The 23,078-nt window shown below is 34.2% G+C and overlaps 2 protein-coding genes across 2 annotated transcripts; both read right to left on the minus strand.

The window, feature by feature from the left end:
• Positions 1 to 11,962: 11,962 nt before the first annotated feature.
• On the minus strand, positions 11,963 to 17,596 carry LOTGIDRAFT_229834 (hypothetical protein; the record flags this gene model as incomplete). Its single annotated transcript, XM_009068373.1, has 4 exons — positions 11,963 to 13,113; positions 14,338 to 14,519; positions 17,284 to 17,370; positions 17,541 to 17,596. 4 exons carry the CDS (start codon positions 17,594 to 17,596, stop codon positions 12,098 to 12,100), a joined length of 1,341 nt encoding a protein of 446 aa, XP_009066621.1. The 3' UTR covers positions 11,963 to 12,097.
• Positions 17,597 to 18,443: 847 nt separating this feature from the next.
• LOTGIDRAFT_155866 (hypothetical protein) lies at positions 18,444 to 22,328 on the minus strand (the record flags this gene model as incomplete). The annotated part of the gene is made up of 2 exons (XM_009068374.1): positions 18,444 to 21,950; positions 22,302 to 22,328. The coding sequence occupies 2 exons, from the start codon at positions 22,326 to 22,328 to the stop codon at positions 18,444 to 18,446; spliced, it is 3,534 nt and encodes a 1,177-aa protein (XP_009066622.1).
• Positions 22,329 to 23,078: the final 750 nt, after the last annotated feature.

Below are 23,078 nucleotides of genomic sequence, written 5' to 3' on the forward strand. Positions count from 1 at the left end.
CCGGAAGAAGAAGACAGAGTAACAATATAANCCAATACGAAGCCTAGTTACGAGAATCAGATGTTACAGAACACAGTTTCATAAATAGGCCAACACATTTTGACCTGGACCATCTGACATTTTCCCGACCGTCATTTGGACAATATATTCAATGTCCTCTCATTTCGGTAAATCTCTGTAAAAAATATATGCGCGTGACTGGAAGATATGGTCTTCCACGTATTATATAAGTCTTTTTCCGTGTGATGGGGATTTTTGTCTTTACCTATATACGGGCATTAATGATAACATATTCAAGTACAAAAATAAAACTAGAGCTGTGAACAGCACTGAGTGTGGCCCGTGATACTTTGCCTGATATCTGTAAGACTTTTTTGAACTTCAAACCCTCTCAAGTCCGGTGTTGACTCGACCACTTTTAGTAAAGAGCCAAGCTAAATGAAATGTTTTGCGAAAGGGTAAATTCAATCTTGTATCAATATAACTTATCGTATGGTTATTTTAATAGCTTCATGGTAGCTATAATATACAGGTATGTGTGAAATGTGAACATTATGTGACGGAATTTCTTTACTGATATAAACATGATCTATACATGTCCCACCTTCAGTCGTGTAATGCTGAACAAGTTGTTGAAAACCAAATTTTTGAAAACAATTTAGTATAGACAAATGACCCTCCAAGATATTTTGGTTGAAATCCCCCACAATAACATAGTCTGAACCAGATTCTTGTAATTCAACTAATAATCTTTCTAACATTGGGAGAAATAAATCTAATCGGGTGGTCTATAGATAACAATTACGTTAATATTTTTATCCAAAATATTCAAAGCAATGTGTTCTATATTCAAAACTCCCAATTTTAAAATGTTGACATTTTTGTTTTGCTTTTAATATACTCCTACTCCTCCGTGCCCCTTTTCTTTCAAAAATTTGAAATCTCTAGTGTCATCATAGCTGTTTGCTTTTATTCCCTCAGCCTAACTAACACCAATAACCAAAACTGTTGTGTGTATCTTGCAGATAGAGCTCTATTAATGGTACAGAAAATGTATCAAAAATTCACTACTCTATATGAGTGTATGTTAAATTATTGTCAGTGAAAATTGAAAAAAAAAAAGTTATTTTTGTAAGTGTTAAAAGATTACATAATCAGATTAATCTGTTTATGACCCAAACTACTTCACACCTGCATGTCAAAAGTTCATATGGATTGCTTTCCTATCATATTATAACACCTGTCAATCATTTTAATCCCCACAATCTACAGATTTTTATCACATTTTTTATAAACATTTAACACTTTTATGCCTATTTTCACAAATTCAATTTTGTATTAAGCCACCCATGTCACATATCGTTGAAAAGAGAAAATTGAGTAGATCCTGAATATACAAACCATATTGCTAGGAGTTAATTACATTGTAAGTTAGAACCCTCAGTGGAAAAAAAAACCAATATTTTTAAAACTTATTTTAATGGATTATTGTCATATATCATTGAAAAGATAATCAAAGGGAATTACAAAATTGAAAAAAATAATTTTCTGTGTTTATTAGAAAAGGTCATACAGCCGTCCAAAGTTGTCAAAAATGTTAATTTTTGAATGGCTATTAAACCGGAAGTTAATATTTTTCAACCAATATGAGTACACCTGTGGATAGCTGAGGTCAAGAACATCCTACAGTGAAATTTTCAAGGTCATCGAAGGTCAAGGTCACATGGTGAGGCCTTTTGAATTTTCAAAAAATTCAAACGAATATAAAAAAAAATTCAAAATTCTGTTCTAACAAACTGTAGACAAGGTTACAAGGTTTTAATAGACACCAAAATCATAAAAATTCGGATAAAAAATGGAGGACTAATTAATTTTTTTGCTAAAATGGGTCAGTCCGAGGCGACGGCTTATGCATCACTTCCAGTTTGGATTTTTTCTGCTTAGTGCATTCTAATTATGACTGACAGACAATGTATATGGTTTTTGCCAACATCTGAAATTTACACCAGAAGTGGGGGTGCCAGGCGTGATTTAAAAAAACCGGAAGTTCTCAAGCAAAAACCGGAAGTGATAGAAAAATTTTGATTGTATAAATTTTTATGTATATGTCCTGTGAATTTCAGATCAATCGGATAATTAGCGGCAGAGTTAGACATTTTGAGCTTTTTTGAAAATTTTGGATTCAAATTTTTTTGACAAAAATAGTTAAAAAAATTTTATTTTTAGCCTCACCAGATACGTCTTATAACAATGAACATATTAAAGAAAATTTCAGGTAAATCGGTTCATAAATAAGCCCTACAGACTTGATGCAAAATATTTTCACATTATGCAATGGCACACTTCCGGTTTAGCAAAAATTGAGTTTCAGTTATTCATTTTTGATTCCAGGTCATTTAAAAATGTTTGGCGAAGACAATTATGCTATACCATTTTTGATTTTGTCTGGGGACGTTCCCCAAAAAAAAATAAATAAAAAATAAACATAACGAAAACAAAGCGCAATTATAATATCAATCCGCTCAAAACCGGACAGTTTTTCTACTTATGTACTATACTGGATAAATTTCCACAAAGACCAAAGTGGAGGGAGTTACGTTTATCACAGTTCCGCAAGTACTATGCAACATATCACGGTATGAATGGCAGCCATAGTTTACCGGAACTATGTCAATATTGTCAAGTGATCATATGATTACGGTAGTTTAAACATCAGTTGTTGGTCAAAAAACATAATCATAGTAATATATCACCAAAAAACATAAAAATAGTAAGATATGGATTATGGACTCAAAATGATGATAAAATGTGTCATTGGTAAACTGTAAGTAAGTGTCAGAATTATCCCATAAAGCTTCTCAGGTCGCAAATTTACTGTCACAAGTAATTGTGAAATGTCAGAGTAAAGAGTTCCTCCCAAGTAGGCTATGAATGATGAAACATAAATATACAGTAGTGAAATTAAGTATTCTAAAAACAGTTACAACTGACTGTTAAAGGTGATTGATTTTGAAAATTGGATATAGTGTTTCATCACAGGGAATATAATTGCTTCTCTAAAAGACTAGTATTACGGGCATACCATATAATAGGCAATATGACGTCAAGAGAGACGAGAATGTTAGTCTGCTACTTGAAAGATTAGACTATACGAAATTCATAACTGTGAATTGAAAACAATTGTGCCCTCTTAAACCATTTCGATTTGATAACATATGCGATATATCCTCTGAAATCCTTGCAATATATCCAAAATTATAAGTTGTTAACACTATCAGTTATTGAATAACCTACAGTATAGAACAACATTGTTTGACAATAAAAAGTTACTGAACTGTACTTAAGAACCATACAAAAAAAAAAAAAACGCTCAAGGCTAATGTTGTTGTGTTGTGTAGAGCTTTGGTTAAAATTGAAATTCCTATATGGGCTCAAATCCAAATATCTTCATTTAATATCATTTCAAAAGCAAACCAAGTATCAAGATTAACCAAAATGGAAAACGACAATGATATATAATTCGTCTGATGAACTGAAAGAACAAAATTGTTGATCACAGCTTTAATATCTATTATTCACAAGTCAATTATGACATATTTTTAATTTCAAGGAAAATGGTTCCAGGACATTGACATATTTTTTGAACTATATAAATGATATGGAATCTTTAAAACGATACAGAAAGAAGTTTTATCATATTAAGTATAGAAACCGACCTATTTTGTTACCATTATATTTTATTAAAATCAACTATCTAGGTCTTCTGTGACAGAAAATGGTCACATTTTCGTTCTGATTTATGATTTAAACAATGTTATATTTCTATATCAAGTAAAATTTTTACAGAAAATAAGTAAGATATTTTGGAAACAAACCGAAGCTTATACTAATCCGGCATCTGATGCAAAGAAAAGACACAATACAGAAAATGGTTATCAATATTTATTAATTTATTAAATAAAAAATAACAATTAATTATGTATATTTAAATATATGAATGAAAACGTGCAAAAGTGCATAGGTGTCCACACCAGACAATGGTCGTCATCCCCAAGAATTCCGTCCGCCCACGAAGCTGCAGACAAAGATAGTCGCGCTGATCAATTGGAGACAGTGTTAGTGTTATGGGTAATTTGACCAGACTAGAAATAGACTTGGCGGAAGAAGACATAAGTTGGTCACGACGGTTGAAATTAATAATTTAAAAATCAAACAGTAATTTTCTATGGATCTGAGGACAAAATTAATATACAAGAGCTATTACTCTGACAAATTGTACTAGGTAGGTGTACATGCTGAGGCAATGCTAGGTAAGTATGATCTTTATTTGGGGTAAGTATACAAGATCAGCACCTACAGGTCTAAAAAAGATCAGCAAGTAAGGTAAGTATACCAGATCCAATATTAGAATAGGTAAGGAAGATATCGGTATATATAGTCAGTAAGAGAAAACAAAAACTAGGGTATGGTAAATAAGAACAAATGGGGTAAGTATACAAGTTCAAACAACTTGAGAAAGTATATAAGATCAATACTAAGTTAGTATACAAGATCATCAGGTATGGTATATATTTACATTTATACCATAATAACTAGGGTAGATATACAGAATCAGTAACTAAGATAAGAATACAAGATCCACCAATGCTGTAAGTATATGAGATCAACAAATAGGATAGGAATACAATTAGGATAGGTATACAGGACCTGTGGCAGGGGTAAGTAACAAAGATCAACAACCACAGTATGCAAGCACTATCCACCTAGTAGGTAAGTACTAGTAGGTATTCAAGATTAACAGCGGGGTTAGTAAGTGAGATCAGCACCTAAAGTATCTGAACAACTAGGGAAGGTATACAAGATCCACCCCTACGGTAAGTAAGAGATATTCACAAATGTGATATATATAATATAGGCCTATGGTTGAGGTTAGGTAACAAAGACCAAGATTTTAACATACATGTATCACTTAAAAGCGAAACTACGATATGGTTAAATAGCGAATCTGTTTGATAGTCTTATAAAATCATGTACTGTTTGGAATATATGTGCATTTCCAACTTCACTGAGGTGTTTTTTACATCTAGATGATGCTCTGGGCTGATATTTCGGACAGAATAGCAGAAAATGTCTTCAATGGGATGTCCACATGTACAGGATGCGAAGTCACCAACGTGTCTTATGAACTTGTGTCGGTTGAGGTCACTCATTCTATTTCGGAGTCTGCAGTGCACTATTTGGACCGATCTTTCGCCAAGGAAATAATACGATGGTGGAGACGCAATGGATTTTATCTGTAGTTTGAATTATTTTATACTACATAATGAAAATATGTTTTCGGGTTTAGAGCTAGTAAAAAGTGTTGTTCGTAGCTTGTGACCATGACGTGTATTGTAGTCATACGAGGATCCCATATGATCTGGGACAAGTGTACTGAGGAACCATGTTATGGATCATCTTATAAAAGAGAATAAGGCGATGTTCATATCGTCTTTGTTTAAGTGAACAGAAACCAGATTCCCTATAAAGCTACGAGTGTGACGTACCACGGACTAAACCGATTATCGATCTGAGGCAGTCTAGTCGACACGAGTGTTTCTGTGCAGTTATCATATTATACATCACCATAGTCAGACAGGGGTAGAATATAAGATTTGTAGATATGTTCAAGAGATTTCCTGGCAAGTCTATATTTCATAGAACGAAAACAATTTACTGACTTACTGATTTTACTTATGAGGGTGGCAATGTGTTCGTGTCGGCAAAAGACAACATTCCAAGAGTTTGCCCTATTGCTGATGTTTCAAGGTCATTGTTTAAAAGAGTTTGAGATTCTGTCGGGTCATTTATGGCCATGAACAGTGGCGTATCCTGCAAACAGGCGGATGTTAGATTTGATGTCACTGGTAATATCATTTATATATACGAAGAATAAAAGTGGCCCAAACTCCGACCCTTTTGGGACTCCATTTTGAACAGATGACGAGCTTGAGGTTGAGCTTCTTATAACCACAGATTGTGCTCTTTCAGAGAGAAAATCTTTGAGAAGCAATAGCATTTTACCTCTTATGCCTACTGACAGGAGCATGTAAATGAGGCCTGCATGCCATACGCGGTCAAAAGCTTTGCTTATATAAAAAAAATACAGCTTTAGTTTCGAAACCTTCATCAAGGCTTCTGCATATATCGTTATATATATTGATGAGCTGGTATGTGCAAGAGCCATTTTCTGTAAACCCTGATTGTGAGACAGAAAGTATTTGCTGTAGTCGGAGAAAATTGTTTAAATAGTTATGGGTGCATTTTTCAAATACCTTTCCTAGAGTGCTGAGGAGAGAAATCGGGTGATAATTTGAGCAGATATATATTGGAATGATGTTGGCTTGCTTCCATATGGTGGGGAAGCAGCATTGGTCCTGCAAGAACTTAAAGAGGGTACACAAAGGAATTGTAATAGATGGACTACAACATTTAAGAAATTTATTTGTTATATCACAAATTCCCAAAAAGGGGAACTAAACAGTTTGAGTATTCTAAACTTTAAATAGTTAGTAAAATAACGGAATAAGATGTGATCGAGATCTATTTGGGTGTTTCTGAAGAAGGCAGCAAGCCGAAACGTCAAATAACAGGACAATAATATAGTTTTTATTTGTAATGTTATCATTTCCACAGGCCTTTTTTGTCTTAAGAGAATTAAGCATAGCATTTATATCTTGGGGAGTATAAACGGGAAGTGGAATACAGAGTTCAGATTGAGGAAATAGTAAACGTTGACTGGTTGATGAAAAATTGGTTTAGATATTCAGCTTTGACAGCATCTTCATGGACAATTTGGTTGTTGATTAGGAGTGGAGGAAAATGTTTTGATGAACTATTTTTAAAGACTACGTTTTCGACAAGCTTCCACCAATTTTTTTCTTAGAAATGGCCCTGGCTTATCTTACCATCGAGATTGTCAAAGAAGTCCTGTTTTACTCTTCGGACCTCTGCAATGACAAAGTTCCAGTGGTTTGATGAACCTGTCTGGTTTGCTTTATTGTGAAGTCTGTTCCTATTGCGAATTATTCGCCTGATGTACCCATTCATCCACACAGTATCGCGCTCATGGATTACTACATCCGTGTGGAGAACAAATCAAGTCAACTGCTTCTGGAAGCCTATCAGAGAATCTTTTCGCAAGTACATTTGGATCTTGGTGGCTTTCAAAGAATTTTGCCCGGTCTGTTGTAGACCGGAAGTTATTGATTGCATCTACATCGAGTTCATTATAATTCTATATGGTACGCTTGAAAGTCGTATTTTCTGGTCGAGGAAGATTTAATACAAGTTCTATCGGACAGTGATCACTAATACCAGCTTTATGTACAATGGTCTCCGAAACTAGATTAGTGTCGATTACCAATGCAACATCTAGAAGAGTTTCTGAGTGCTCTGTATAACGTGTTGGTTCAGCTACAGTTTGTGTGAATCCGAAGTGTTGAGAAATGTTTGTTATTTTATTTGATCTACCAGAAAGCTGATTTTCATTAAAGTCACCTAGAATGCACAGAGGTTTACAATCGTCTTTTGCTTTAGAAATGCTTTCCTGAACAAGTTCCCAATAGTTATCAGAAGATCTAGGTGGAACGTAGAAGGACTCTATCAATAAACGTTTTTTACGAAGAACTACTTCAATCCAAAATTGCTTCTAAATGAGGAAGACGAAGATCGTGTCGTTCTTTAGAAAATATATTATTTTTCACATAGATTGCTACACCACCACCTAAACAAGATGAGCGAGTACAGAGTGCTGGAGATTTAAAGTTTTCCAGAAGAGTATCTTGGTCTTGGTGAGATTCATTAAGCCATGTATCAGAAAATGTGAGTATATCATGGTCCGATAATTCATGCTGTACTAAAAAGATTGATAACCTTAAGATAGATGACATATTCCGACACGACAGGCGGAATATTGTATATTTTTGATTTTTTGGGAAGGTAGAGTTTCCGTTGATGCTTACAGATTGATATCGAGGACAGTATTGCAAATGTATAATGTCAAACACTTGGTTAATTCAATAGAAAGCAATACAGCTATCACGGTGTCAAAATAAATATACGTGTAAAGCAAAGTGTAACAACTTGAAAATTTGTGGGGGGGGGGATCCCCCTAGAAAATGGTTTGAACGCCAAAGTTTACCCCCATTTTTATTTCCACACATACAAAAATATGAATTTTTGCACCAGAATATGTGTCGGAATGTACCAAATGAATTTAATTTTTCGTAAATTTTCTTGAGAGCCCTCTCAGACGCTCTATGAGAGTTTTGCCACTATAACTGGGTACTGGATAACAATAAGATAAGGTTAGGGGCACACAACTCTAGAATTTGGTTTATAGTTTTCATTAATTGGATTATCTAAAATTTTCGACCTACTAAAAAATCAGAATGAAATAATGAATAAGTTGCATCGTTTCTTATGAAACTCTCTTGAGAGCAATGGATATATAGAAATTGTGATGAAATTATAAGCTGAATACATTTAAACAAGAAAGGTTACACATAGTGAGCGTTGATGGCCTGATTAGAGAACACAATAGAATGTGAGTGATAACCTGTACATTAATTAATGGTTGTTGGAGGGTAACAATAGGTGAACAATAGTAATACTAATTACAGATAATAAGCAACATGGGAATCGAAAATTAAAAGATAGCTTGCCAGGCAAAGTAATATACGCCCACTGACAGCTTTGAATTTAAATATAAATATTTGGCAGTACAGTAACAATTAACAGTTTCAAAGTGTACATACATATATATTACATTCAATCTTTCTCTGTCTCTGAGTTTTCTTCACCCCAGATTATCTTTTCCTAGCTCTAAACTCTTTATGAATAGTTTTTTCTGGTAGGCAACTTTGTAATTCAGTATTAGTTTTGTCAGACTTATGATAATGGTGTAGAAATATATATATATATATATTACATTCCATCTTCTTCAATGTTGTACTGGATAATATAGTTTAGTGATTTTTCCTTGTTATAAATATTACCATATTCTTGGGATTTGGATTGATCTTGTTCAAGGTATGTTACATTTTAGTTATATTTTGGAACTTTTGTTTATCCTGGTTACATGGGTGGCAGCCATGTTGGATTTTGCAAGTTTTTTATCTTACAGTTTCTTTCATGTCTTATAAATTACATTACATCTATCATTACTGCAATGAATTATTCTTACTAAATTACATACATTGCACTCCAACTTCTTATTTTCAGATTCTACACCTCTGGTAAGGTACTTTCCCTCTCATTGGATTTAAAAGTGTAGGTTTAGTTATTAGTATATTATTGTTTGTTATCGAAATGTCAATCTGAAAGAATAGCACTTTCAAAATTCGAAAATTTGTCGCAGACATTTTTTTTGCCAAATTTTGCAATTTTTTCACTTTTTTTGCTTTTTGTCTAATTAATCTGAAAAAAATTGAGCAAAGTGAACAAAATGGTACAGACAAATTTTCAATTTCACTTCCGGTTTAAACAGGAAATTGATTTTCACTTCCGGTTGAATAACTTCCGGTGTAATTTGTATAGGTCCAAAAATTTTATGCTGATAGGTAGACAAAGTTATGACAAAAAAACGAAGAAAAAAAATCCGGACCAGACGTGAAACTTTGGCCGCCATTTTGATTTTTCTGAAATGATTCGATTTTTATTCAGACATAACTGCTTATCAGATTTAAATGATTTTAGTGTCAAATGAAAGAAGATAAAAAAAACAACATAATACTAGGAAGCCGTATTCGATTTTCGATTTTCGTTTTTTGCAACTTCCGGTTGAATTTTTCAAAGTTTGAAGGGTCATATCTCGCGATCTTGACCTTGTATGACCTTGACCTTTATAACTTCAAAGGTCATTGACCTTAGCTATCAGTTAATACTTTGACATTTGACCTCCGACATGTACTTCCGGTTTTATAGCTGTCCGAAAAAAGCCAAATTCGCAACTTTGGACTGCTCTAGCACGTGACCTAATTAACCTAGAGGGTTAATTTTTTCGGATTCTTAATGTGCTTTTCATGCTCCTTCAAGCGATATATAACAATCGTTTTTTAAAGCAAAAATTCGTGAATTTTTCAATTTGAGTTTTTCTTACAATATTTTTGTCTCTTTGAGCATGGTGTGTATATATCTTGATCTATTTGATGTAGAACATTGAAACTTGGAACACAAGAAGACAATTTGAATATGAATTAACCTATGACAAAAAAGTTGAGATGGGCGTGGCACATCCGTGTTGAATTACTAATTGTTTACATTTTGGGGAAGGGGCATAACTCTCATAGGATACATTTGTTCAAAAAGGAACATTGCACACAATTACCCCATTACTTTTGCCAGTTTGTGTTAATAGGTCAATTGTTTCAGCTTTATAGTTCCAAAAAAGGAACGGGTTTTGAAATTTCCATATTTTCAATTTTCGATTTTGACCTTTATTGACACATGTAGACCTATATCGTTTGAGCTGTATGGTGTAGAAGGTTTGGATTTGGAACACAACATAACATTCAGAATATCAATTAACCTATGCAAAAGAAATTGAGGTGGGCGTGGCACATCCGGGTTAAATTACTCATTATGGACATTTTTGGCAAGGGACATAACTCGCAAAGTATACATTTGTTCAAAATGGTATTACAATTACCTCCGCTTCATAGTTCAAAAAAGGGAACTGGTTTAAGAAATTCAAAATTTTCAATTTTTGACCTTGACCTTTGTTGACCTTGACCTTTGTAGGATCAAACGTCATTGGCATTGGCCATCTATTTATACTTTTATATTTGCTGTCCTATGTCCACTTCCGGTTTTATAGCCGTATGCAATTTGGAACTTTGATGACTTATATCTCTTGATCTTGAACTTTTTAGACCCTCTCCTTTACAAGATCACAGGTCATTGGCCTTGGCTATCTGCCGATACTTTGATTTGTGAGGTCTGGCGTCTACTTCCGGTATTAGAATCTTTTAAGTAGTGAAAATTTCTCAACTTTAGACTGTTCTTGCACTCGACCTAATTATCGTCGAAGGTTGATTTTTTCAGGGTATTTAGCAAATTGCTACATTTGCAAAGTCCCACTCTGTGCCACGTGTGGCTCTAGTATTTATATTGTTTTACATTTATTAGATACTTATTAAGAAATTGTTCTTAAAGATTGCGACTGTGCAAAATGGTGCCCTTACATTTCATATTTATCAGTATTAGGCTGTATTGAATTATTTTATAGTTGGTCTTAGTTTTAATTGTTTTGATAGGAATCAACATTATTCCATTTATGTATATATTTATTTGCCTGTTAGTAATTTTAATCGTTATACTTTCAGGGTTTTTTGTTGTATGTTAGTAATAAACATCTAGTCAATAGTTATTTCTACCCTTAACCACCTACCCGACATCAACAGTATGAAATATTCAACCTTCTTTTGAACTTTTTAGGGGGATACTGTATAATTATACCAAGTTCGTCAATATCTGTCAAGAATTGGTCCTTCTAGAGTGTTAACTAAAACATGAACGCGTTTTTTAAGAACAAGGGCAATAACTCAAAATAGATATTTTTCGATTTTTCTGATTTTCAAATTATCCGAACCTCTGCGGAACATATTTGTGATTCCTCTTTATTTTCTTTTCTTTTGGTCATATATAGGTAAAACTCTATATATTTATTACCGATATATATGTTATTACTCTTTTTTTTATACGCCCACATGAAATGGGGGTATATATTGTCGTCAACCATGTATATTTAATATGAATTATTGCCCATGTTCTTAAAATGCTCGTAAACACTCTAGAAGGTGCATTTTTGACGGATTTTGATGAATTGATTTTGGAATTATCCAAGCTTATAAAAATTAATAATTGCAGTCGTAGCGTCGTAGTTGAGCGCGTTGAAAACTGAACTTGACGAAGTAGAGATAAAAGTTATCATGGTTATATTAAGGTGCAATAAAACAAGCAATTGTAACATGTTTCGAATCTGAAACAGTTCTCAGTCACAGTAACAATTAACTTCAGCTTCGTTTTAATGTTTCTACATTATCACCTGTAATATTTATAGAGCATCGTCATTCTTAGGCGAGGAAGCCAGTAAATTAGGTAAGGAGTTATATTCTGCAGAAATCCACATCGATAGGATACAGGAAGGAGAATCTAGGTCACAGCATGATCTGGTTGAACTCTCATTGGATCTGATAAAAGCATCTATTGCCTCCTGATGGAGAATTTCACGGATGTTATTCTCAATCAATTCATACGAATGATCTAATGGGTCTGGGGTATTTGACGCGCCATCTTTGTGTTGCGGATCACTTACGTTACGGCATGGTACTTCACAGTCTATATCAGGAACATCAGTAGTCAAAGATGTTAATTCTTTGTGCGAAGCAAGATTCTCTAATACCTGTTCATAAAGTTCAAGATTTTGTACTTCCGGTAAATCTGATAGTATATCAGTGTTTTGTTTATCAATAGGATGTTCATTGGTGTTCAGATCATTCAAAATACAGGTGTAGCTTTCCGTTTGGACTGCCTGACCTCTAACATCAACATGACCTCCTTCCTCAAGTTCCAATAGATCATTGAGAGTATCTTTTAATCGATTTGACCGACAGCCTGGTACTAAATTAGACGAGTCATCATTCAATAAAGCCCATACGATATCAGAATATTGCTTATCAAGTTCTGTTCTTCTGATAAGATATTTCTCACTACAATTTGTTATAATCTGAGTTTTGATTCGCTTCATGCAATTAAATAAAATCCGACGGTGATTCAACTCTACATCATTTGATTTCAGACGATGAGTTGGTGCTGATTTAAGATCATCGAGTCGACTTCGATACAATGCTTGTTCAAAATCTATCAGAAAATTAGAATAATCTCTTCTGGACAGCATCTTTTGGTAAAATTTCAACCATCGTTTGAGTATGTCACGTTGTTTGTTTGGTTTGAGACGAATAAAGCGGTCCAGGTCAGATAGATTCTTAACTGGAGCTGGAACGGGAACAGTTCGTCTGAGTGCTTCACTATACACAACACTGTCATCTTCCTCTTTCTTACACATTTTCTCTACAACAAAAATTTGAAATGAAATGAATGGAGTTTTACGTCCATCTTTTCTGCACCATGTGGGTTAATGAAAATGGGCAACGCCATGCAAGGTGCAATGAGAGAAATTTTGCCACATTTTCAGCTGTCGAGGGATCTTTAACGTCTTTTAATAGTCCCATCCCAACGTCAGCCCCTCTTATCTGCATAATTGACATCGGGAGGGGGGGGGGGGGGTCAGGTTGAAGAATCTGAAGCTATTATCTCCACCTATGCCAGACTGGAACCCTGGACCTACAGGTTAGCGAGCAAGCCTTTAACTCACTGAGCCAGCGCGACCCTCTTCTCTGCCATAGAAAAATTACTTTTATTTCAGATTATAAGCTATCATAGTTCATACTTTTTATAGCATCTATCACAGTTTATTTAATAAATTTATGTCAGTTACAGTCTCGCTATACAGTGGCGTTTCTACTAAGAGTCCAGAGGAGCCATGTCCATCAACCCCGCCCCGAAGAAAAGAGGTTGACCCGGATTTGGCCCTCTCCCTGCTCCAAGCTTTTAATTTCGTTATCATTTTATAAAGTGGAAGAATGGGCTGTGGCCCCCTCTGGAAAATTTTGTGATCCCTGTCCGGCTCCCTCCCCTAATGATTCCAAGAAACGCAGTCGAGTTTTGGTTTGTGAAAATGGATTGTGTAGTAAAATATGTGCTTTATCAATCTGTTCCAGGTGTAATATCCATAAACTTAATTCTTAAGTGTCTAGTCGACACATTTCAGTAATTTGTTTTCGTTTAATTTGATACAGTAAAAACAGTGCAACCGAATGTTTAAGAGGTCATATGCATCAGCACATAGTCTGGTTGGTTATGTAATACATAAAGGCCATCCATCACAAATTACCACACCAGGGAGAGGTTACTTTCTTCAGCCACACTAACATTCTGTCTTTTCAGTGTTATTGCACACAGGGTTAGAGATACTTGTATTAGTCTTGTGAGTAAAACGAGTTCAATTCAAGTGGTATCGTAATCATTTTTGCAATCCAATATGTCTTATAATCTGCGAATCAAATCAGAATTGTACAATTTACATGAAAGAACCATATACTGTTTAGCTGGATCCATTGCATTTTGTCTTGCAGATCAAACTGTAGCCTTTATCGCACTCATAAGGCAATTGTGATACGTCTGCATTATAATATTGAAAGCGTTAAAAAAAATAGCAAAATGTCGCATTGTTACCTGTAGATCTTCTGCTGCTTCGCATAGAATGTTTATCTTCGTCAAGTAGGGCATATCGTGCTCGTGAAAAATATTTCAGTTTAACTTTAGGTGAAGTGCACTCCCATTGTTGATTCAAAGCTTCTTCTATGTTGCCAGCATCGTTACATCCCAGCAGTTTACAAACTGTCCATCTGTTGTCACTAAAAAGTGATAAAACATGTTTTGTTTGTCCTGATTTTCATGAGGGAAAAGGTTTTTTATCATACAAACCCAGAAGGTTTTATCTCACTTATAAACATATAAGTACTATTGTTTTTTATTCAAAATAAGATTCGGTCAGTTCAGCCAACAGCGATCATTGTTATTTGTTGAGATCTTGAAATATCTTCAAGGATAGATGAAATCACCAATTCCAATACTTAAGGACAGAACACCATTTGTCTGTAAAGAGGTGCAGCTCGTGCTTACAAACATTTTAAATCCGCCGGCTAGACTTTACAGGTATTAGGATAATAATTCTCCTTTTCATACAATACCACAGATGTCGACATTTGAGGGTTATACTAAAATGCAAAACTGTCATGATATGGTCAACTTAAACAAAATTAATTTGTAATTATTACCTCAATGACAAACAAATAATTTGGTGCTGTATACCGGTAATGACTTTTTAAATTTTGAAACTTTTTATCAATTATAACAATAAATTCATTTATTCATTCATCAAAGAAAAAATTGGCTAAATTTGAGAAATTTCAGATTCAGAAATATAGACTGTAAGCTTATGCATAATGTATCATGTACTATACTGTCTAGAATTAAAGATGGTTTCCCTTATTTTCATTTTTATATATATATATATATATATTTATATGCGCAAATCATCTAAGTATTAAATTTAAAGTCTTCCCATTCTTCCAATTATTTACTGACAATGTGCAATCAAGACGACAAAAAGAATCATGGTTCATTTACAAGTTTAAACCTGAACTAAACGTATAATTCTTTTCTTGATTTTATTATATTGTTATCTCATTATATTATATTGTTATTTAATAATCAATTATCCCATAACCCTGATTAAGGTTTTTAACTAGTTTCAACACGATAGTTTTATTTACTATCTTGCATAAGTGAGTAATAAGTGGTATTTTATGTTTGTTTTGAATAGTGACCTCCGAATTGTATATATTGTTGAATATTGTTGAATTATTTTATATCTCTGAAGAAGCTATTAAGCTGAAAGCATGCTAAGATATTATGTATATATAATACTGGTACCTTTCCCATTCATTAGAATACCTATACTTTCGATTGATAGAAGTATATATATATATATATTTTTGTCTCAAAAGTCCCTAATTAGCCCATAATTACCTAATTACGACGAGGATTTCCATAGCTTGACTGTAATAAAAACATTATCCGATCTTTTTTCGATGTACCAGTGTTTATAGTCAGGGACATCCGTAATTGGTTAAAAATCGTTTAAATATGCGGGCATGTGCACAGTTTACAATTCAAAAAGGCTTCAGATTCAGAATATAAAGGGAAAAAGAAGAAAAATGATCAAGAATATGTTTAGATAAGGATGTCTATGAACGTTGGTGTAATTTCATAGAAAAGAATTAGTTTAAATCTCATGGTGAAGCAGCCACTGGCTTGCCCAACAGTCGGTAATAATGACGTCATTTGGTCACGTGAACAAACATAGAGTTTAAATTTAGCTTCTCAAAGCAGATTTGAGTAAATGACTTCCCCAAGCCTTTCTACGTCCACATACGGTATTTTAACATATGAATATTTATATAATTCATTAGAAACAATGATTAATCAATTAGTAAGCATGATTTGATCAAGAAAAATGAGCAAAGGCATCTTTAAGTATATCGGTACATCCTATAAAACCTAATTATCAATGATACAATTTGTTTGATCATATAGACAAAATTAATAGTGAAAGGATATTCTTTAAAACTTAATTTCGTTATACATTGTAATTGTAAAATGAAAATCGATGAATACCTATTATCATGTAGGTTCATCATTTTTCTACTCTAATCACAGACATTGATTATGACCAAAATAATTTAAAAGTACGGTACATTTTAAAACGAACATTATTATTATCATATCATACTCATAGACGACGTCATGATATAGGTAATAAGTAAATGTGTCGGATTTCCGATCTAAAATCTACACTCTATCGAATTCACGATTCAATACCTTTAAAATTGTTCAACGAAATTCTGTGAAAATCGAACTCATTCAAGATCTTATTATTAAAATATTATATTAGGCCTACAATAAAAAAAAATCAGTGTTGAAATATAATATAATTTGCTTCGGCATATCTCTGAGTATTACGAGATGTGTGATATAAACAGTGAGAATGATGCCAGGCTGGTAGACCTTTCTTCAACATATCATTTTAAATCTCTATTTAGGTGTTTGCTGTTACAGGTCAGTAATCGAAGCGCTCTGTCCGGAAAAACGGAGTTGTGGAAAATTTAGAGTTGCCATTGTCGTCAGAGATCCATGCATACAACACGTAAAAACTATTCAATTTAGTCGAATAAGCGGAATACATACATGACTAACCTAGTTGTTTTTTGTTTTTTTAAGTGCATATACTGGTAACTTAAATTTGGATCTAAAAAGGTTAACTAGCTTTATTTTATTGCGATTAGGGGCATTTATGGGTTCCATTTCCATTTTCCACTCAAACCTTAGTGGTTTCCGTAATTAACATATTATGCTAAAAATAAAAAAAGCTGCTATATAATATGAGGACCTCTGCGATAGTTATGTCATACGCTCAGTTTTAGTTGACTTACAAATCCGCAGGCACCTGACTGAAATAGGAATCCATCGATACAGGGATCCAGGGAATGTGAATGTGTAGAAAAGCTCTTTACAACCTCGAAACAGAAGTAAAACAATAGTAGGCCTATATCATACCTGCACCATAAAGTTTTGGCGTGAACTTCTAACGATTCATTTGAAAGCAATTGAGTGTTATTTCCTCTGTCATGTTTCCTTCTTGATCTGAAGAAAAAGTCAATTAAATCATATCTAAAAGTGACAGTGTTATTGAAAAGAGGGGTTTCAATTAAAATTCTCATGCGTCATCTGTTTACAGCGTAAAAGCAGTTTGAAATATATAGCTTACCAGACAGCAGTTAAGATATAATTTAGCTTTCTCTTTTTTTTTTCACCCGCGATCTAATTCTACCAAGAATGTCAAGATACATTCAAGTTGGACAAATGTCATCGAAACATTTTCAGCGAAAAAATAAAGGTGAGAAGGCAAGAGGGTGAGGACAATTGAGAGACGGCGAGGAATGATAGACGTATCATGAAATTAAATGTTAAAGTTAGGTTCCTTTTTTTCATTTATTTATATATATTCCATTATTGGACGGCTATTTCTTATATATATCGAAAACAGAGGTGTTCCAATGATCGGGAAAAATAACAGTTTGTCTCAGAAGTCAATAATTAACTCGTAATTAGCTAATTTCGAGGGGATTTCAATGGTTGAGCGGTCACATAATAAAGATTATCAGGTCTCACAATTTCCATAATGGAGATAAAGGAAAAAGTCGATGTTTTTTATTTTCTAAATACACAGTGTATTTAATTACATTATTTCTAACTTACAAATGTGTCTTTTAAAGATGGTTTAACTAACATTTTTTTTATACGAAAATGTGGCTAGATTATCACAATCTATTCTATTCAGTTTGCAAACAAGGAATCTAGTTTTAGCTTCTTCAATCGGATTTCAGTAAATTTGAATTTGCTACATCCTCACACAATCTTAGCACTCAAAAGTACTTGAATTATTCGCTAGAAACATCAATAAATTTAAACAATAAGCATGATTTGATCAAGAAAAATAAGCAAAGGCAACTTTATGAAATCTCAGATCCCTTTAAAGAGCTAATTCCTTAAAACGTTTTCGGCATTTCATTGGATAGAGACTAAAATGTTGAAGTCATTCTACTCTATTATTTCATTACACGATACAATAATTTATAATTTAAACATAATGCTCGAAATGCTATAGCATGAGATTATATCTCTTTTTAAAGACTTATTCTAGTTTCATAGTTTACTTACTCAGATGGCGATGTTAGATTCGTTTTTTTTAATAAACTTTGTTTCATGTTATTATCATCTGACACAGGTACTGAATAGGTTGCCGATTCCTTCTTGACTTTCTTTTTAGAAGATTTTTTCCTTATTTCAAGATTCGTTGATGCTTTGTCTGGTTGTTCATCCAGAAAAGGCTGTTTTCTCTTGGATGTATCTGATCGCGATGTACTTTCATCTTTTTCCTTTTCACTGACTGTTTTCGTTTTATTAGATTTACATTTTGATGGCGTTTCTGGTTTAACTTTCGATTTGATTTTACACTGTTCTTTCTTCTTTGGGGTAGATTGCTTTTTAACACTGGGTTTACTGTTGTCTGGTTTATTTGATTTTGATTTCTTTGATTTTTCATGGGAGCATTTACTTTCTGATTTACTGTTTGTTTTGGCCTTAGTTTTGTTAGTTTCCTTAAAATCATTACTAGAAGAGGAGCAACATCCTTTTCTTTTGCTCGTATCAATTACGTGAATTTTCTTTCTGCGAGGTCTAGAACCAGAACGAAGCTCTTTGGTATTTTTAAGTTCTTCTTGTTCCATTTTAATCCCGGAAAGAGAAATGGTGTTTATACTGCTTTTAGATTTAGCGTCACTTGGGAATTCTGGATAGACTGTATTCAGTACATTAAGGTCACCAGTAGCAATTTCTTTACCACTTGTCACAAAGAATTCTTCTTTAATCCCTTCTTCATTTACCATAGTATTCTCTTGATGATCAGGAAATGACTCGGATTCAAGTAAACATTCCTCAAGGCTTGTGCTTTCTGACAACTCCACTTGTGTTAGAGTTAGGTTGGTCATCCCCACAGATTGGATAGACTGGTTTTTATGAACAGAATCACCAAATATTTCATTCAAATCTATAATTAGTCTGTTGCTTCCATCACTGTCGTTTTCAATATCTTCTATTGAAGGGAGAGAATCCATTTTTTCAGGAAACAGTTCTATTCGAGCTTTTTTCCCAAGATAATTTACTTCACTTTGGCCGGATGAACTAGTGTCCGAGGAAGAACTAGTCAACCTTGAAATGACTTGACTGATATCTGAACAACGCTTTTCTGTTATTTCAAAATTAAAACTATTATATTGTGTTATACCAGCACTATTAGTAGGATAATCATTGACGGAATTATCGTCTTTACTGTTTACTGATGACCCCGAACCTAAAATATGTGTTTTCCATGCAGCAGAATCGGATTTAAGCAGGCGACCCGGTTCAGAAAACTCACCATTACGGCTTCTGCCATCAGCAATCGGTATTAAAGTTGTTTGATCCACGTTGATATTATCATCATCATAATTAGAATTGTTATCTGAAGACTGTAAACTTATATTAGTCAGAGTCGATGATGAGACAGATTCAGACAGACTATCATGTTTTTTAACCTCAATAGCATTGTCTTTGCCATCGGCAGCAAAGGTTGTTTGTTCACAGACCCGATCGTCATAATATGTAGATTGTTGAGTTATAATAGACTCGTTTCTACGAGAACAAATTGTTTCTGATAGAAAGTTTTGCCTTGAGCACACACCATCCAGAATTTTACCATCAGCAATCGAAGTTAAAGTTATGTCAACACGGGTATCACATGTGTCAAGATCCAAGATAGCATATTGATCTGATGATCGTAAACATACATTAGACGGGTTTTCTAGACAATGGAATTCTTCACCGTCGATTGACGACAGTAAACTCGAGACAGATTCGTTTCTCGGGGAATAAACTGATTCCGGCATCAGACTCTGTGTTGAACACTCGCCACCAATGCTGCAACCATCAGTATTAGGGGTCAAAGTTGTCCGATTTACACACTTATTATCTAGTATTATTGGATCACATTTACTCTCATCTGATTGTATACTAAGGGTTGAAACCTTCTTCGGTGGGTAAACGGATTCGGAGAGACAACTATGTGTTGAACATTTACCACCAAACGTTTTCTGGGGAGATGTCATTTGTGTTGTATCGGCACTGTTAACAGGATAAACACTGGATGCAGGTGATATGTCGTTGTCAGTGGTTGATGAAGAAACGTGAATTGATACAGATTGATGGAGAGAATACTCCGACCCAGGAATACAACTTAGAGCAGAATATTCACCATATAATCTACTTTCAGATATGCAAGGATTGAATATTCTCATCAATCCTCCTCGACTTGAAGATAATGAGGTTTCATCCCCTGTAGAAAAGATGGCACTCACCGAAGATGTGTCATCAGCATCTTGCTGAGATATAACAGGATCTAAGGATATGGATGGTGCAATGGCTATACTTGTATGTGATCCACTCTCGGCTGTTATGGATGAACAATTGCCCGTTTTTAATGTCTGTCTACTACTGTTAACGGAATCTTCCGATTTTGAAGTCTCGATTATTTTGCAGTTGCAGTTATTTAAACAGGATGTACACGAACTTGATGTGGTGCATTCTTGATAAAGTGGAGGAGGCGACGATGATACATCATAATGGTTTGTTGTCATTTCTGTCTTTGACATATTTTCCAGTTGAACTTTATTTGAATCTTTTGCGGGCAAATTGTCTAAATTTTTGTCCAAAAGACTGTTTTCGTCTGTCAATCCTTTGCTATCTTCCTTTGGCGATGTTGATTCATTAGCACTGGATGAAGTGTCACTTATGCTATCAGAACCAAACAACTCCTTAAAAAGACTTTTCATTTGAAGATTCTTCTGGATAGAAGCAGATTTTCTCTTGCCTTTTATTTTTTCACGAGCCTCGGAAATATTTTGTGACACGTTGCTTTTGCTTTTGTTTGTTTTATCTGAAACAGTGACCTCAAATGTCTCAATATTTTCGTCGTTGTTCGAATGTTCAATTGCAAAAGGCTGAGTTTGAGTACAGAAACCTTGTGAGTCGTCGGAATGTAGAGAACATCGGCGTGTTCGGTAACGAGAACCCACTTTCGAAATTGTTTCTGAAACATATTTTGTTTGATTCCGACCTAAACCTTCGTTAATGTTTTTACGATTAAGGTCTACATTCAGAATTGTGGTATCACAATTTTCACTTCGTTTTGGGTAGCGTAACATGATGGGTAATCCTTCCAGCAGACCATCTTTGTCTACATCACTTCTTAGCCTTTTCCGACGAATGAAAAATTCTTGATTTCGTCTATGATCAGGATTTAACCGTGATGTGGAAGGTGTAGAATCTGTTATAGATTTCAATGTTTTTTTCAACGAGGTATTTTGCTTTTCTGGAACATAATTTGTTTTTGTATTCACACGTGGAGAAAATTCTTGGGTTGGTTTAGTTTTACTCTGAAATCTAGTTGCAGGTCTATCAAACAGTGATAATTTATCCACATATTTTGCATCTATTTTTGCAGTTTTATTTATCAAATCTTCACTATCATTTCGCGATTTTGGGCTACCCGGATTACTGGTACTGGCGGAATTGTTTCTCCAAGATCTGAGACGTCTTGGATCTGGTGATGAACATTTCTTTTCTAGCTAAGACATAAAAGTTGTGATTATGAATCACCTTGTACTAGGTCCATAACAATATTGTATCGATTAGCCTAGATGCTAGGTGCTAAGCAGGTAGACTAGCCTAGTTAATATCCAACCGAAACTTACAATGTTTCAAATTGAAAGCTTGATATTTCTAGCAAGTTACAGTTAGCCTACTTCGTAGAGCGATAAAGTGGCCATCATTATTTAGTCATAGATCTATAGGCTTAGTTTTACCTTGCAGATTGTGCTAACGTCGTTGATATCAATGATATTGATTAAAATAATAAGTATACAAATAAATAATATTAATAATATTATACACTAGTTTTATTAATAATTATATCTTACCAGTTTCTTTTTTGGAGTACGACCCATGTTTTCAGACCTTTGTAACAGGGGATTGTGCGACTTCTAGAAGTGACGTCATTATGGTTTTGCGTTAGCAGAGAAACGCTTACGTAAAAGATGAATAATGCGTCATGAAAGTGCATGATAACAAAAGTTTTCTTCTTTTTGGTCCAATTAATGGATGTACTAATCCCAAAAAGAGATTACTACGAAGGTTGACTGCACACCATCGCCCTGTCCAAAGTTAGAACTTTTCAGATCCTCGTATCTTCTGTTAATTGCGAACCTTTCCATCAATGAGCTGATGATGAAACTTATATTATGCTTATGCCTATATAGCCTACATTGTATCTTGATGAGATCCTGATAATTTCTATTTTTATGAATATCCAATGAACGGTTTGTGAGTTATTATCCTTCATAGAATACGTCAAAAATTGGCATCTGGCAACTCTAGTTTTGATCGGAGGTTATGAGGGTTTAGAGTTTTTGCCCTTTATTTAGCCGAAATGCAATAACAATTGACCTGTGAACCCGATTGAGAACGAAACTTTTTCAGCCTATGCTTTTGTAAATGGATGAGGTCTATAGGATGACTTCGAGTTTGACCTTGACTTGAACAAAATAGGCATGTGTTGGGGTGTATTGAGACGAGTCTGAATGAAAGCACTGGCTTAGGCCTGTGAAGGCGATAAAGAATAAACAGAAGGTAAGATTAATGAAATCGCAGAGAAGTGTGATTTATACGATATTTTGGTTGAAAGTACATGTATTATG

Source organism: Lottia gigantea (genome assembly GCF_000327385.1).
Source record: "Lottia gigantea unplaced genomic scaffold LOTGIsca_9, whole genome shotgun sequence".
NCBI classification, from domain to species: Eukaryota; Metazoa; Mollusca; class Gastropoda; family Lottiidae; genus Lottia; species Lottia gigantea.